Here is an 18524-nt window from a genome sequence, read left to right on the forward strand (position 1 = left end):
CATTGGCAATGGCACAACTCAAATATTTTGTCAGTCTTTGTAACTAAATCCTTGCTATATCTCTGGTCTAGATGTCATTGAAGTACGTGGGTTTTTTTCCTGATTTATGCATGTTTTCATGTTTGTAACAATTTATTAGTCTTAGGAAAAGTATTTTGCATTCACACTGGTTTTGGTTACTTTCTAATTGCTGCATAAAACAAACAAAGCTATAAAATGAATTTTTAAAATTAATTTAGAGTTTCTGACTTTCTTCTACAGTTATTAAATGCAAAAAACATTTCTTTCTTTTTTCTTATGTTCTCTTTCAAGTGAAAAAAACCATATTCTTGATGTGAAAAACCACATATTCTACTGGTGCTTGAAAATCCACAGACAAGCTCAGATGGGAGAAGTAACTAAAATAGACAGAAGACTCTTTGGCACATCCTCATAGGTAAACTCAGAAAGTGTGAACCGGGTAAGTGGACAGTGAGGTGAATAGAGAACTGGCTGAACAGGAGGTCCTGGAGGATGTAATCAGTGGAACAGGGTCTAGTTGGAGGCCTGTCCCTAATGGTATCCCTCAAGGCTTAATACTGGACTGAGAATTTTTACATTTACTGAAACTTATTTGTCACTGGTTTGGATAAAGGTAAAGGTGCCTCCTCAGCAACACAAATCTGTGAGGAGTGGCTGGCACCCCAGAGTGCAGCCCTTCGGGAGGACCTCAATGGGCTGGAGAGAGGAGCAGAGAACTGTGGAATTCAGCAAAGGCCAGGGCAGAGTCCTGCACCTGGGGAGGAACAACCCCATGGACCCCATGTACAGGCTGGGAGCTGATCTGCTGGGAAGCAGCTCCATGGAGAAGGACCTGGGGGTCCTGGTGGGCAACAAGCTGCTCATGAGCCAGCAGTGTGTCTTTGTGGCCAAGAAGGCCAAAGGTATCCTGGGGTGCATTGGGAAGAGCTTTACCACAGGGCACAGGAGGTGATCCTGTCCTTCTGCTCAGCCCTGGTGAGGCCCATCTGGAGTGCTGTGTCCAGTTCTGGCTCCTCAGGACAGGAGAGACTTGAAGCACCCAGAGCAGGTCTAATGGAGAGCTATAGAGATGATGAAGGGACTGGAGCTTCTCTCTTATGAGGAAAGGCTCAGGGAGCTGAGCCTGTTCAGCCTCCAGAAGAGACAACTGAGAGGGGCCCTGATCAATGTCACTGTCTGAGGGAAGGTGTCAAGGATGGGCCAGGCTCTTCTTGGTGGTGCCCAGCAACAGGACAAGAGGCAATGGGCAGAAACTGATGCACAGGAAGTTTCTCCTGAACCTGAGGAAGAACTTCTTTACTGTGTGGGTGACTGAGCACTGGAACAGATTGCCCAGGAGGCTGTGGAGTCTCTGCCCCTGGGGATATTCAAGAACTGTCTGGATGCAATCCTGTGCAGTGCTCTACTCAAGCAGGGTGGTTGGACCAGATGACCCTCTGTGATTCCATCTAACCTGACCCATTTTGTAATTCTGTGCAAGTTTTATTAGAGTGCAATGGGATTGTGTTTAAAATTAACTCAACAAATAGCAATAAAAATGAACTTATTTTTCTGAAAACACAGTCAAATTTATAAAAAATGTAAAAAAATTTCACAGACAATTTTTTCATGTAGCTGTGAACATGAGAAAGCTGAAAAGTCACCTTCAAACTTGCATAAAAAGACATCTGTAATCAAGATACAGTGTGTTAACCATAAGTCATGTGCAGAGATCACTGAGGTTATAAATAACAGCAAAAATGAGAATATGAAATATTGCCATACAGTGGTATAAAAGCAATTAATTTAATCTGCATTTCTTAACAGATTAATCTGTATTTCTTATACGTTCCTAATTTGGTTTTTGAACAAAGATTACCAAACTGTAGTCTCTAAAGATTCTAAATGTCAAGTATGTAAAAGTGGTAAAGGGAATGGATAGAGAGTGAGGAAGATGTGTTTCAAGTGCATATGTTAGTGGCTGAGCATAAAGCATTTATGTAAATGAAATTAAAACATCTGACTTTGAGAGAGTATCTTAGTTTGAGGGTGTGTTTGATTGGTTGGGTTTTATTTTTATTTTATTTTATTTTTACTAAAGATTAATCTGGAGCCAGAGAAGAATAGAGCTGGCACAAAGAAACTAAGTACATCTTGGATTTTCCAGAGCAAATTCTATACTGCTCTTCATTTATTTGACTAGAATCACCAGAAGAGCCCACATATTATATTTCAACATACTGTGTCTTATGATATTAATCATGATAAAGGACACTAAAACTAAAATGTTTAAAGGAAGAAGAAAGAAACTATGCAAGCTCTTTGTTAAAAGAAGTTCAAAAGTGTCTGGACACTGAATGCTTCCAAAATAGGGATTTTTTTTTCACAATTTTTCCATTGTCTTTTAAGACATTTTAAGATTTTTACATGGTAGGTAGATTATGATGGTCCTAAAGACAAGGAAAAGAGTACTTAAATTTTGCATCTCAAGCTCTGCCTGAATTCCATGCACATGTAGAAAATGTTTTGCTGATTTGGATCCCAAGTATCTAATTTTAGAGAGCTGAGGCTAATAAATGGCTGCACTAACAAAATTGTTTTATGACTCACAGCTCAGAAGAGAATTTTCACACTCTTCAGCCTCATCAGACAATGGTGATGCTCGTTGCTAATTTGCTGGTGCATGCAGAGTGCTGCACAGTGCTTTGGTGACATAGCCTCCTTTGTACTGAGAGCCTCCTGTTTACAGGTGTACAGCCTGCATTCCCCCAGCACTGCTGGGGTGCTCATCACCCCAGACACTTGGACAGGATCTCCCAGGGCCCTGAGCCTGGATTTTCCTCTCCATGATCTGTTCTCATGTCCTTGCACCTGCTATGTTGGTGATTGTGGCTGTGGTGGCCTCTCAAAGGAAGCAGCACTCAATCTTGATCTATTGTCACCTCTTTTGGGTCTTCAGGATAAATAGGAGATCCAGTAATATGCTTAATACTGAGTGTAGCAGTGAGGGTGCAGCACCAGCCCCAGTCAGCATGTCAGAGGCAATATCACATAGCCAGGGACATTCAACAAGAGTTTGAACATAAAGCTTGTGTCTCTACTGCAAGAGAGTGTTATGGGGAAACCCTGCTGCACTGGACAGGAGTCTTGGGGTGGCTGCTTACCTGGGCACCTCCATCACTTCTCTTCCTGCTGGCCACTGAAGAGAGTTTTCTCTTACTTTTTCTCCCTGTCTTTTACCTTTTGATTTTTTTTTTTCTCAAGGCAACTTTCACTGTTACTACAGTATATGCCATGAACTTTGAGCTCCAGTTGCAAATTTTGTGCATCTTTCTCAGCATCCACTCTGTAGTGATGGCTCTTTTTGCAACTTGCAGATATATTCCTGCACTCATTCATCTTTTCCTACCTTGGGTTTAAAAAACACCATTTTCTGCATCCCAAAGTCCATGTTCCTTAACTTTTTTCAGAGCACAGTTGTCATGTGCCCATGTGTTTCCTAAATTCCATAAAGTCCAAAACTAGCTAAATCCAATCTTATACAGATTCACTTGCTCCCTGCTTAATTTAGTATTCAGCTCAGAGAACAGTCTGCAAGCATGTTTGTACCCCAGTTTACATGCAGTGTTCTGTTGATATCCCTAATCCTCAAGGCTTATTTGTAATCCTCCTTTCTGTGGTACTACATGTGGAAGGAAAGAAGAATTCACTTGATGTCAGGTTCCTGGGTGAGATTAAATTTTGTTTTATTAGCATGTGACAGGTTGCCTCTGATAGTGATTCAAATATTTCATTTATTTTCAAAGGTATATTAAAACCAAAATCCAATAATTTGCTCAAAACTAATGAAAAAATCATTGTTAAAACATGTAAGAAAGTCCCAGTGAATCTTCAGAACTTCATATAAACACTTCCACAGATACAACTGCTTCTGTTTTCTACACTTTTATCCTGGATTTGGAAACTGGATAATTCTATGTATATATGCCCAGTCTTCTGTAAAGGTATTGCTGAAGTTCAAGTAAATATCTTCCCTGTAAGAAAAACTTTGACCAGATGTAGGATTTCACTTCAGGAATATCCTTTATGATGCTTTAATTTTGGTGACATTATACCTTACTGGCCAGATCAGAAAATATGGTGGATTGAGATGTCTCAATCATCATGGCATTTTTTTGCAGCTTCTGTTTACTAACTAGATTAATTCCATCTATTGAACATGTTCAACAGACTTGATGTGGTAACAGAGTCTGTCCTGTTTAAAACAAAAGAAGGAAACATGCTGAACTTTTCACACAGCCAATAAAATGAGCAATTCAGCATGAATCAAAACATATCTTCTGGGTCATTTCAGGTGAAGCCTAAAAAAATTATTGAGCAAAATTTGGAAATAAAAGAAATATATTATTAAATCAGCTTTCAAACATTAAAAGAAAAAGGAAAATTACACAGAGTAACTGAAATATTTCTGTGAAGCTTCTGAGAGCTGAATATCAGTGCTGGTGGCTGTCTGGATAGTTCAGGTTTCAGCCTTAGCTGTTGAAAAGAGTTTCTGACTCTTTTATATCAGTGAAGTGGGGCAGAGGAGATGCTTTCAAAATACTGTTCTAAAATCCTTCAAATTTCTTTGTTTTTTATCTCACTCCAACTAATTGACAAGTATTTTGCCACAGAGCACGTGGACACACAGGCAAATACCCACATGTGCACAGACAAGGAAAATATCAGTTTTAACACTTTGCAGTCATTCTTCTTTTCAGAGTAATTTACTGTAAAACAAGCAATAAAACCCCCATAGAACTGGTACACGTAATTTTCCTTGTTATGGAGATTTAAGCAGTTCAGATAGGATCCTTAAATCAAAATGATTCCTCAGCAATTTGGGGAAAGAAAGAAAGAAAGAAAGAAAGAAAGAAAGAAAGAAAGAAAGAAAGAAAGAAAGAAAGAAAGAAAGAAAGAAAGAAAGAAAGAAAGAAAGAAAGAAAGAAAGAAAGAAAGAAAGAAAGAAAGAAAGAAAGAAAGAAAGAAAGAAAGAAAGAAAGAGAAAGAGAGAGAGAAAGAAAGAAAAAAAATTTAAATCCTGTTCACATGTCTGCACTTACAGTCAGAGAATAATTGTTAAATGCAAAAAAGATTTTGCAGTGGTGTTTCTCTCCATGCTGTGTGAATTTGGGCAGCAATTCAACACAGTATTATCAGAGAATGCTGACAAGCAAATGTTAATTCATCATCTATACAATTCTCCTGAAGCAGGTCAGCTATTATGCACAGAGATCATAGAAGTGGGTCAAACTTGCAAATTAGATCAGTGCAGGAGTTATTACATTGATCCTTTTCTCTCACCTAATGGAGATGCAGTCTGCACTTCCTGCAGGGCCACCAAAATATTTAATTCTATAGAGTCCACTTATCACAATGTTGTTTTTTTTCTGCAAAGGGAGGGCAATGCAATAAGGCCTACCAGGCATAGCAAGCTTATGGGGGAAAAAATGATACTTTAAAAATTTTAAATAAGCAATTAATCTCATATATTAATAAAAATGGAAATAAAATTATATACAAAATCAAGACCTCCTTATACTGCTAACCTGGATATCAGTCCACCATGGCACAACTCTAACCAGGCATCAGGCCTGGTTAGTGCAATCTCCTGATTAGTGCAATCTCCTGGGATTGCATGTCGCTGTAGAGTCCCTGTGAAATCTTGTTTTATCCTACCTGTGAGCTGTTATGGGATAAGAGTCTTTCTGCAAAAGAAAAGACAGATCCCACCTATTTGAAAACTCATGTCAGGGTCAGAATCTAAGGTTTAGATCTTGGGTGCAGAAATGCATTTTCTTTCAGTCAGGAACTGAGATTTCAGGATTGCCTAGGATAAGCTGCTTGATTGCTGTGCTTGATTTAACCCTTGGGCTACTATGTACTTTTACATAAATATTGTCTGATGAAAATGAACCAAGATTTTCTGTTGAAATGATCAATAGTAAATGTAGTTTCACTTTGGAATAAACACAAGAAATTCCAGTAGTTTGTGTAAATTTCTTCTTGTATGAAAGGCAAATTTGGAGAGCAATCTTTATTAAAATAATTAGTTACCTGTAAATTCCTAGAGGCTTGCAATACATCAGGGTTAAAACAAGGGGTTTTTCTCTGTTGAACTGTACTGAAGGAATGCTGCAGACAGCATACTCAGGAGAAAGAGGGCAGAGGAGTGTGAGAAAGAGGGCAGAGAAGTGTTACAAAGACAATTGATTCAGGACAGCAAAGGAGAAGTAAATCCAGGCTTGTAGTTAGCATCACTTTACTGTCACAATATTCTTCCTGTTTTTAATAATACCACTAAAGATTTTTGATATTATGTAAAAAAAAAAATATGAGTCTTTTCAGAAACCAGAAAACTCTTTGGAATATATATAGATGTGTCTATTTTAATTTTTTCTTACGTATATCAGAATAGCATCATCATGAATAATAGGCTAGAATTGGGATGAGTGCAAGAATGTAGGAATATGGGTCTGTCATAGTGAATATGAGGGTAGATCTGATATTGTTGGAGGCAGGAAAGCATTTTGGGTCAAAAGCAAGGAAAATAATCAGATGCCCACATGTTCCATAATCTTATGTACATTGGCTAACTGGATAACCTAACAGGATTATATTTCAAATATTTAATAAATATCCAACTTCCTTATCACAAATTCTTACTGAAAATATAAGTATGTCTCAGGAATCCTTTTCAAAGTATTAAATTTGTTGCTACTCCTAAATTTCCAGTCTACTGAAAATCTAATTCCTCTCTGCCATTAAAACTGAAGATGTGTTGCTTCTTTTTCTAAAAAAAACCCCAAAAGCTCATTCATAGCTTTTCTAGTGAAGAAAGATTGCTGTGATTACTTAGAAGTATAGTAAGAGTCCTAGTTCACATTAGGCTAGCAACCTGCAGAAACATACTTTGCAGACATGCAATTATTAATTATTAATTTTGTCAAAAAAATTTGAGTCTTGTCGATCAGATTTTGGTAGTGACATGTTAATTAAATAAAACATTCTCTTAAACAAAATTTTCTAGCTATTTAAGATGCAGAAAAAATTAGTATCAACTGGAAGCAGCTTTCACGGGAGGTGTCTCTGCTGTTAAGTATCAAGCAATCTTTATTTTAACAGGGAGAAACCTCAGATTGAAAAGATAAAGAGGATTGCATAAAGATTGCTAATCCCCTGGAAAAAAGAGATAAATTAATAAGGCTGTAGCATTTGCATGCATTTTGAAATTGCTTTAGCTTGGAACCTGCTAAGTAAGTCAGAAGAGTATCAGAAGAGTTGTACCCCAAAAGAGCCCATTTCTGCCAGAACACCATAAATGGACTGACTTTAGCTACAGTCAGAAATCCAAAATCAAGTGGTGTAAATCCCATTCTCCAACTTGTTGGAGTGTATCATGACATGCAACATTATGTTGCCAGAACTCAATACGTGTTTATTAAGCAAGTCAACAGAGCAGAATCACTGAAAGAGCACTGTCTGAATTTGCCCACTGAAATCTAAAAGGTTACATCCATACATGCTTGCATATGGAAGTTTTGGTTCTGCTAATTTAATACAAAAATGGAAGAAGAGCAGATGTTGCACCATTTATGAAAAAAAATCAGAGTACTTTTTACAAGCATGAGTGATTTCATTTTCCTCATTTATTTTAAACCAAATTACTTATGGTTTTGGTTTTGTGCCCTCAACCGTGAGAAATCAACATCCATATCTGCTGCAGGAAAATTTCTAAAGTTTCTGTGGAGAAAGAGACATGAACATGAGTAGCTTAAATTTCTTCTTCCTATTGTTGCCAGGTTTCTTTTACTGGAGGTATATGTGTTTATTTGGGTTTATGATTAGCATAAAGAGAATTGCCACCAGAGTTTGCAATAATCCAACAAAAAGTGTAAAAATACCACAAAACACAAGAAGATCACTCAACAATACTCTCACTTAAGTACTTCCAAGGTATTACCTCAACTAAACAGGCAGGTTCTCTTTATTTTGAAAATGTAATGCACACCAGACAGAAGCCAAATATCACCAGCTCAGACAGAGGTCAAAGAAATTAGTACTGCTTTACTTGGAAACAGCTCAAAGGAAGATTTTCCATCCCATGGAAGAAAATGGCAGAATTCTACAGTGTGAGGAGTTGTTCATTGTGAAATAACATCATTCAGTGAGTTTATGTGAATAATATGTCAGAGGAATATAATGGGAAAATTAATTCAAAAACAGTCAAAAAGGTCAGAGGTGATTATGAATAGCATAATTCCAAAACATAGCAATTATTTAAATTCCTTCCAGTAAAATCTGTCATTATCACATATTTCTTATATTTTAGTTAAAATGAAGAGTCAAATTTGACTTTTAGGGTACAAATAAACATCAGCAAATTTTCAGAGATATAGCCAGCATGATCTTTGTAGCCAGCAACAACTTGACTATCTTGCCACAAATTTTTGGCATGGTCAACATTCTACCTTCTTGGTATTCAGAGACCATTTGTAGCAGATCAGAGTCCCTAGCATAAATTTTGACATGGCAGAGTTAAAAAACTAAGTGTATTGCTAGAGCTATTCTGGCTGCAAAATGACCCAAAGAAGTTGAGAAATTTGTATTTTTCCTAAAATTAATAACAGAAGAGAGAAAAATTCTACAAATTTTCTCAGACTGGAAAATGGTAAAACAAACAAACAAACAAATAAACAAACAAAAGTTGCAAATGCTGATGTATTTTTCTTTGTGAAAGAAGTCAGTGTTTCTTAAATGCTTTCCAGCTGACATCTTGGTTACTTGCCATCATAGTGAGAAATGTCAAAAAATCCCTAAAGCATTGTGGAATAAACTCTGGTCCATAGCTCTGAGTCATTCCATCCACACAAAGGACCATGGGATTTTAATGACCCAAATGGGTCACTAACTTTGATTTATAGCTCATCTAATGGGGCCCTAACCTCAGCCTGTGCCTATTTACCTTTACTGTTATTTGGCTGTACAGAGAATGGTACCAATAATCATTATTTATTTTAGGACCTAGAAAAGGAATACAAGACTCTTATTTCAGTAAAGTCAAAATTTATCAAAAATCTGAAACTAGTGCTCAGAAAAACTGAATGACAGATAAGTACTGGGAAAAATAGCTGGGAAAACTGCAGCTCATTTTGAGCATTGGATGAAGTCTTTCTTGGTACCTTCATGGCACTCATTCAGTATTAACATTTCCTATGTTCTTCAAAAGATAATGTTCATCCTTTCTCCTGTGGTCAAATCTCATTCTGCAAACAAATCAGCAAAATAATAATTAACTACATTTAATTGAGAAACCTCAAGAAACCCTGAGTGGAAATAAAGGATAACCACTCCACGGTTTTATTGTAAAAAGTCAGAAAAAGAGCATGCAAGCCATGTATATGCTAAGCAATGAGGTGCATGAAACACTCAAAAGGAGAATGGGAAGAGCAGGATAATCCTGATGGAGGATGGGCTGCCTGCCCTTTCCAAGCACTGTGCAGGCACCTTGGCATCACTCTGCAATGACATGGAGTGTAAACTCACAGCTCTCAGGCTGCCCCTGTGACACAGAGCAAACACCTGCTGGGGAAATGGTCAGTGCACAAACCTTTGCCTTTTCACTGGCTCTTCAGCATGAGTTCAGCCCTGTGGTTTGGACCAGGCTTTCAGCCTTGTGGTGGAGTTTCTCTTGAAGTGTTTGCCCTGAGTTAAGCCTGGAGTTAACAGGGTCTGCCTGGAGGCTGTGTGCCTGCTCTGTGCAGGAATCGGGGATCCAGCATGTGGCCCATTGCAACAAATCTGTTCTTCTGCATCAAGTGCCACAGTATTGTTTGCCTTTTCCTTCTAGGTTCTGTCTTTCTGTGGCAAACATGCTAAAGTACAAACTGGCACATGGTGATAGAGCAACAAAACTTTCCTGGAGGGTGGAATTTGCCTCTGCAGTGATGGGCTGCCATCTGTATCCTAGCAAAATTGGTTTGCTGTTTTGGGAATGGGCATGTGGCCATCAGCTTGGCAGATGTGTGTGCTGCCAATGCCATGTAGCACCATCCAAAATAAAAATCTCCTTCCAGGCTGGCACGTCTGATTGTCATTTTTTCTGGAATTTCCAGTATCCAAAGGGTGTGACTATGTGATTGATAGACTTCTGAAGAGAGACACACTAACTTAATTTGCAGGCTGTGAAACAGAATGAATAATAGTAAAATGAGAAAGTTAATTCCTTCTTAGATTTTCAGCAAAACCCGTACAGATTAAAAATTGATTACACTGGTAAGTTAGCTTTTTAATTGTCAATGTTTTTCACTAATATAAATGCACAAAACTTTTTTTATGTATGCTGAAAGGCACAATGGAATTGCCATGAAAACTCACAGAAATCATAATAGAGTTTTAATATTTTCATTGAAACAATCTAATTAAAGGACATATGTGAGAAAAGAATATCATAGCTACTAAACAATGCTGCTAAAAAATATCTCCTATTCTGTTTTAATTCAGGTACTTAGTTTTTCTTTTGCACATCCCAGCCATTAGTGGAATAAAACTGTGTTTTGAGTTTAGTATATATTTAATTAGAAGTGCTGAAATCTTTTGCTTCAGTCTCTTCTTTTTCCCTAGCCCTGAACATGCCTCACTATTTATCTCAGTTTCCCAGTTAAGTCTTTAAACAATATTAATACATCCACTGGCAAATACAAAATCAAGCATACAAAAAGATCAATTTTGCAAGCACTTGGCTAGCAGAGAATATAAAACTCCTGCTGTAAATTTTTCCCAAAATGAGCTATATTTTCCCTATAATTTTGATAAAAGTGTCAAAATTCTTGTTTTTTGCCGTCTCAGAGCAGCTGGCTTTCTCAACCCTGCAGGGTGCAGTGCTGAGTGTACCAACTGACTTTGCAGACTAAAGCACCTGCTGTGAGGAGTCACTTCTCACAGCATTCTGCAGCACAGCAAAGAAAGTTGGTCCAATATTATAATTCCATCAAAGTATAAGGAAGTGTCATTTTCAGGATTTATGTTCATTTGACATGGCAGTAAAAACATGCAAAAAGGCAAGAACATTTATCCAAAGGTTACAATCTGTCACTGTCATATAACTCAAAACAAGAGCTCAAGCTAATTTAAATTAGAGGCCAATGACAATATTTTGGGTTGAATAACTATGAGAAATCTTTTGAAATCTATGAAAAATTATTTTATGCAGAGGTAAAATAACTGTTGATCAAAAGTGAAGATATTTAAATCATGATAGTATTTTTCATGTGGTTAGAGTATGTATAGACGGAAATTTGGGAATTTAATGGGATTTGCTGGGGATTTTTTTGTTTCTTTTTATTTGCAGTTTGTTTGGTTTGCTTTTCTTTAATTCTAAAAATATCATAAACCATGGGCCAGAGTGGTAACGGTTGAGCAACTTTGATTTGAGACCATTCGACAAATTCACTTCCTGAATAAAGTTACCCCACACAAGTTTCCAAGTCAAAGATATTATCCAAACTTTAAAAAAAAAAAAAAAAAGGCCTTGAGATTACTGATGAATTCCATCAGTAAAAGACAGGATTGAAGGTTACATAGATTTTTAGTATTGAACAGTTAGCATTACTAGAACTCTTCAAAATTTTTAAGAGCTTTTTAGTTTTGAAGATTGAAATGCTCAGAATAGAGTGAAGTGCTCTCATAATTTTAAATCGCTCTATACTGAAGATTCCAAAATTCTTTTTACTGCTCAGTTTCAGCTGCTCATCTATTATCTTCAATATTGGTTTAGAAAAGTGCTGCACTGCTTTTTTTCACCAAGTCTCAAAACCTTATTCTAATTGTATGATGAAATTCGCTAGGCTTTATAAAGGATGTCCTTAAAAATGCAAGAAAACAATAGAGCAACAAATGAAGCCACTCAATGACTTTGATAAAAACTTATTATCTGAAATAAAAACACAAACAACTTGTTTTATGTAAAATTTTATTTTTCTTTAATACAGAAATTAAACAAACTAGAACATACTTAGCTGTAACATTCTTGTTTCCCTTGGTAATACAAATATTTTGTTCATTTTCTTTTTACCTAAACATATCATCAAAGAGTCATTGAGGTTGGAAGGGACCTTTTGAGGTCAGCTAGTGAAATGTCCCTGTTCAAGAAGGATCAGCTATGACAGGTTGCCCAGGGCCCTCTACAGATGAGGTGAATGGGCTGGCACCTCACAGTTCAGCTGTGAGGGGAAATACAAACTCCTGCATCTGGGCAGGACCAACCCCAGGCACCAGTCCACACCAGGGAATGCCAAACCAGAAAATGGCTTGGCAGAAAAGGACCTGTGGGGCCAGGTGGACACCAAGCTGAACATGAGCCAGCAGTGCACCCTCCCTGCAAAGGTGGGTGATGGTATCCTAGGATTCATTAAACAAAGAACTGCCAGCAGATCAAGAGAGGTGAGCCTTGCCCTCTGCCCTGGGTGAGACATCATCTGGAGTTGGGTGGGCAATCTGAGCTCCTTGGTGCACCAGGATGTTGACAAACTGGAAAGAGTCCTGAGAAAGGGCACAAAGGTGATTGGAGTCTAGAATATTTCCTATGAGGAGAGGCTGAGAATTCTGGGACAGCTTAGCCTTGCAAAGAGAAGATTCAGGGGGAAGCTTATCAATTTGCATAAATATCAGCAAGAGAGGTGCAAAGAGGTTGGAGCTGGGCTTTTTCCAGTGCCCAGGATAGACCAAGAGGCAATGGGCACAAACTGGTATACAGTGGGTGTCATCAGGAAACTGTGACTGGGAGGGAAAGTGAGCACTGGTACTGTTTGCCCGGAGAGGTTGTGGAGTCTCCATACTTGGAAAGATTCAAAAGCTGTCTGGACATGGTCCTGGACAACTGGCTTTAGGTGGTCCTGCTTGAACAGAAGAATTGGGCAAGATGAATTCCAGAGGTTCCTTCCAACCTTAACCGCTCTGTGATTCTATTTTTAAGCACTAGGTCCCACAGGGCATCTTTCCTTGTTCTCTCCTTGATCAGTTTTTGTCAGGAAGCTGTCAATGCTCTCCAAAAAACTTCTAGATTGCATGTATCCTGCTGTATTGTCCTTAAAACTGTGGCTAAAATTCCCCATGAGGTCCAGGGTCTGTAAGCACAAAGATTCTTCCAGTTGTTTGAAGAAAGATCCATCTATTTCTTTCTGATCAGGAAGTCTATAGACTTCCCACATACCCACTTCAACAGCAGCCATATGCCAATGCAATGTCCTCATGTTATCTTTTTTTGCATTCAATACAAGTGAATTAACCACTTTAAATTAATCTGAAAGCAGTTTTTTGTCTCTGAATTTAGAGGGATGAATAAATGTAACCATGTTGATTGGACGAAGGAATAAACTGTAAAAACTAAAGTTAAGAAACACCTAAAAAAGGGTGAGTTTTCTCCTGCTTTCTGATTCAGATGAAACTGAAGGCTACCACTATAATTTTTTAGTCTAATCCCATAAAGATTAGGCCCTGAAGATTTGCATTTTCTTTTGCTACAGTAAGAGAGAGGTAGATCTATTCTGGCAATGTCATTTAGGGGAGGTTTTTCTACTGGTATGTATTTTCTACTGCTGTGTTAGTGCAGTCTCCCACTGTACTTCATTCCTGGGCCTTTGATGAAGCCATGTGGCCTCATTTAAGGTGTCATTTGAGAAATGAGTTGATATATGCTCATGTGAAACACAGCTGGGAAATTGGCTGGATGCACCTCATATCATTGAAGATATGTTTGTTTGCAACCAGGTATTTTTTTTGTTGGGAAATTATAATTTTATGTTTTCTTAGAACAATTAATAATAAAGGACAATGTAATCCCACATCATAACCAAGGAGTTTGCTGAAATAGGAAAAAAGTAATGTGCCATCAGTGAGATTCAGTGTGTTTATGATTGTGGGGCACACAGCACTCCATATACAAGATCTAAATGGCTTAAACATTATGTGCTTCCCTTGGGCACTCAGAAAAAGCAAATACCTATTCACTTGAGTTTGGATTGTAGGTTTTCATTGAGCTTTCCCCAGAACAGATATTGCACAGCTTCAGTGGGCAACTGCACTCATATTCCACCTAAACTTCTACCATACAGCCTCTGTGCATGCTGAAAAGTTGAAAAACCCAAGAAAATGCATAATTTCTGCTAGCCTTGAAAGGGTTGACAGTTTCTCAATGTGTCAGGTGGAATTTGGTTAATATTTAGATGCTGAATTTAGATACTAGAATTCTAGATAACTAGAAGAAACTGAGACAAATTTGATTCCCTCATCATATGCACTCTCAGGAAATACTTAGTTGTTTATTTGCAATAGGAATGGAAATGAAAACTTATTGATGTATCAGTATTATTTATTCCACACTTTCATTTACAGAATCTGTTTGTATCTTTATGCCCATGGTTGTGTAGAAACTTTTCACATATGTTAACAGATCTTCAAACACAATTTGATGAATTTTTACATCGTGAAGTGGAACATAGAGTGTTTTAATGGACAGTAGGAGGTTCACAGCCATTACCAATGCATGTTCTTCCATCTTCTGCCAGCTTGTGGGGATCATTCTGGAGACATTTGTAGCTTCCCTTAGTGTTAATGCATATAGCAGAAGGAGGACATGGTGGATTAATTTCATTTTCACATTCATCAATATCTGCAAAATGAGTACACACTGATCAGTAATAATTACAAATGAAAAAGGAATTACTAATTTCTCAAAAGCACTTTTTACAAGGATTCATAAATGAAAGGCATTGTACACTTTCAATGAGACAGATAATTATAAAAATCTGTATTGATACTGTTTAAAGGACAAAGCAGGGGGTTGTTGTTTTGTTTTGATTTTTTGTTTGTTTGTTTTAAAGCTGGAAATGATGAAATAAAAATCTAAAATTTCAGAACCCTTAAGAAACCATCACTTTCATAACATTTTTAAGCAGGAAATGAATCTGTTGTTCAGGATGAAGATGTCTGAATATCACCCCCTTCAAAACTGAGTTTTAAGTTAATATTCACTGGCTTAATCATCCTCCAGGAAAGAAAGCCCGCACCTTTGCCTGCACTGTAATTCAAATGTGCTGCTTCAGCTTCTGTAGATCCATAGTCATGTTATCTGCTAACTAGCTAACTCTTCTTCATCACTAAATAGTGCATGTCAGATCTGATCAGCCTACCCTGCTTCTCAGAGAGCAGTAGTTTACTAAAGCAAGTAGAGTTATTTATCAGGAGTATGACATCATTAATATAAAGCAAGGTAGCATATTCCAGCACTAAATGACTTCCTGAATCAATAGAAATGATATCAGTCAAAGCCCAAGTTAGTAAGGGGGAATTAACAGCTCTCAGAATCCTATGCTTTTGCCAGCAAGCCACTCTGTCTTTTCCAGAGCAGCATATAATTTTGAAACCATCTGCAGAAATGCTAAGCTCTATCCTCCTCATTATATTGCTTTATTTATCCCTAATTTGCTGAATGTTTAAAAGAATGTGAACATATTGCACAGACGTGCGTGGAACGAAGTGCTTTCTACTGTAAAACTCAAGTAGCATCTGCATAAGTGGGTTTTGATGGCTTTCCTTTGATAAAGGCATTGCTTTTTTAATATATACAGCAGCTTGTTTTCCTATAGAAGATATACAGTCTTTTGTTTACTTTACTGAACATATTAAAAGAAACTAGGACAAGGAATGATTCACTCATTTAACTTATTTATTCCACTCGCTGCCAGAACATTAATGTATTGAAAAGGTTTTATTATAATTCATTTAACAGCTTTATTTCTCTATGCTATTTATGTGGGAGGAATTCAGTGGATAAATAGGATGTGAATAAAGGAAAGGGCTGCAGATTTCCTTTGACTTTTTCCATACCAGGTATACAATTAAAATGAAGAGCTTTCTATTCCATATCACAGAAATACCAATAAGCAGACTTTATTGTGGATGAGCTGCAGCACTGGCACTCAAATTAATTTACCACCATCCATTTGAAATATGGCCCTTTTGGGTTTAGATTTCTCTCACGTTATTATAAAGCAGAGTGTGAATATACACACACATATATACATATATACATATATACATATATACATATATACATATATACATATATACATATATACATATATACATATATATATGAACACACACCCCCATCATAAACACACACATTTGAAATGTGAACAGAGAGAATTTAATTCTTCATAGCATGAAGAGTGAAAGTCTTGAAATATTTGCCACATTCTCTTTCTAACCTATTTTACTAAAGAGTAAAAGGCAAAAAAAAAAAAAATAACATGAAAGAATTATTAAAATAACAGAAAGGGGTTCCTGTGAAATGTGCTAGAAATATATCCTTTTACTGATTTTTCACCTGCTCTACTTTTGTACCTGCCAAAGTAATTAACTTCTGGCAAATCTTTTCACCACTATTTGGGAGAGGGTGGTTGGACCTAAAGTGGTTATTAGTTTCACTTATTCATTTCACTGAATGTTTTTTTTTTCACTTTTACTGAAATTATTGGGATGACACATGACCTAGTGGTGTAGAGCTCAACTTTTATCTAGAGCACCCATTGAAACAATGCCAGGAAAATCAGAACTGTCATGCTGTTATGTTGAAGGTAGGAAGAAGTAATGTATAATTCTGATTTGCTGCTTTCCCCCCACCCCTACTTTCTCCTCCCCCCATTCCCCCACTGTCTGTTAATAGACTTGATTTTTTGCTTAATTGGGAAATTTTTGGTGCCATTTTCTTATTATCAACTTGATTGTTGAATCAGGATGAGTAGAGATTGAAATAGCAATTCTGAAGAAAGGAGAGTTTCACATTTTTGTGTTATTGCACCTATAACCCCAGGATGCTATGTGAATGCACATATGATGATCTGTGGTATAGTTCAGGTGTTAGAAAATTCAGACATTAATAATAGTAATAATAATAATAAATACCTATACAAACTGGAACCTCAAAGTTCCATCCTTTGCTTGTGCAGGTTAATTGTTCTTCTCCTTGTAACTGAAATCCATAGTGACATGTATAAGTCACTGTAGATTTTCCAGATTCTGAACAGTATACAAAATCACCATTTTCCACACTTTTTGGTGTTCCACATAGTTCATCTACAAATAAAAAGTCTGTATTACAGGCTTTAAAAAAATTACACCTTACACTTGTAAATAGATGGTATTCTCTATTACTGCTATAAACATTAACTTCAGTGAAATTTTTCACATGTTTTAAGGTGATCAAGACTTTATTTGTTCATTTCTGGGAAAGAATTTATACGGAATACCACAGGTTTGATTTATAATCCCCATAAAACTAGCATTACAACATAAGAAGGACATGGACCTGTTGGATCAAGTCCAGAGTAGGGCAACACACATAATCAGAGGGCTGGAGCACCTTTCCTTGGAAGAGTCTGAGAGAACTGGGGTTGTTGTTTTTGCAGTCTGGAGAAGAAAAGGCTCCAGGGAGACCTTATTGCAGCCTATCAATTTAAACAAGGCTTTAAAGAATGATTGGAACAAAGTTTGGTTTTTTTTTTCCCAAGACCTGTTAGGACAAGGGGTATTGTTTTTAAACTAAAAGAGGGTTGATTTAGATTAAATATAAGGAATGAGTTTTTAACAAGATTACTGAAACACTGGCACAAGTTGCCCAGAAAGATGGATGCCCCATCCCTGGAAACATTTGGATTCAGACTGCCCAGGGCCCTAAGCAATCTGGTTTAGTTGAATATGTCCCTGGTCATTGCAGGTGGGTTGATGTCTTGTAAAGATCCCTTCAAGTCAGAATGTTCTAGGATTCTATGATCCCACTTCTAAGTGATAGAAATACTAAAGGTTTGATTCAGACCAGATTCAAGCTCTGTCACAACCAAGGTCAGTACAACGAAGGTCAGTACACAACCAAGCTGCTCCTTACTCTCCCTTGCCCTGCCCTCCCCTGTCATCCCCTCCAAAAGATTGGCAGCTACTACATTACCTTCCTGATAAAATTCTTGCCAAGCTTCTAAATTCATCCCAGGTATATTGTTACAATGCTTAAAATCCTGTGGAAACTTTCCAAGTTGAAAGGCATCTGCTGGCACTTCAGAAATTCCTGTGTTGTCACAAATCACGCGGGACAGTGAATGTTTTTTGAGTTCTTGCTTTTGAGCTTCTGTGAAAACATTATCGTTTTCCCACCAAAATCTGTAAAGATTGATAGAAACCTTTTTTGAAAAGATCAAGTTCAAAGAGCTGCTTGTTCTTACTTTCATAGTACCTTATATAAAACTAAGAATTACAGCAATCATAGGTGAATATAATAATAATAATAAATGCCATGATCATACAGAACGAGTCATAAAAAGGCTAGTGTGAGTGTGATATACTGGTGAACTCAGGCTGGCAAAAAAGCCAGCAGAGCTGACAATTAGGGTATCTAGTGTATGCAGTGTCCCTGGTGCAGTTACACACAACAC

General features: G+C 37.2%; 1 protein-coding gene across 1 annotated transcript in view; it reads right to left on the reverse strand.

Annotated features, from left to right (window-relative positions):
* Positions 1-14457: 14457 nt before the first annotated feature.
* Positions 14458-18524, reverse strand: part of TPO (thyroid peroxidase) — a 34323-nt gene continuing 30256 nt past the window's right edge. The window contains exons 12-14 of the mRNA XM_079298290.1: positions 18044-18252; positions 17005-17175; positions 14458-14707 (exon numbers count right to left, since the gene is read on the reverse strand). Coding sequence (XP_079154416.1) covers positions 14544-14707; positions 17005-17175; positions 18044-18252 — 544 coding nt within the window. The 3' untranslated portion in view covers positions 14458-14543. The remainder of the gene's footprint in view (positions 14708-17004; positions 17176-18043; positions 18253-18524) is intronic.

Source organism: Erithacus rubecula (genome assembly GCF_903797595.1).
Source record: "Erithacus rubecula genome assembly, chromosome: 2".
NCBI classification, from domain to species: domain Eukaryota; kingdom Metazoa; phylum Chordata; class Aves; order Passeriformes; family Muscicapidae; genus Erithacus; species Erithacus rubecula.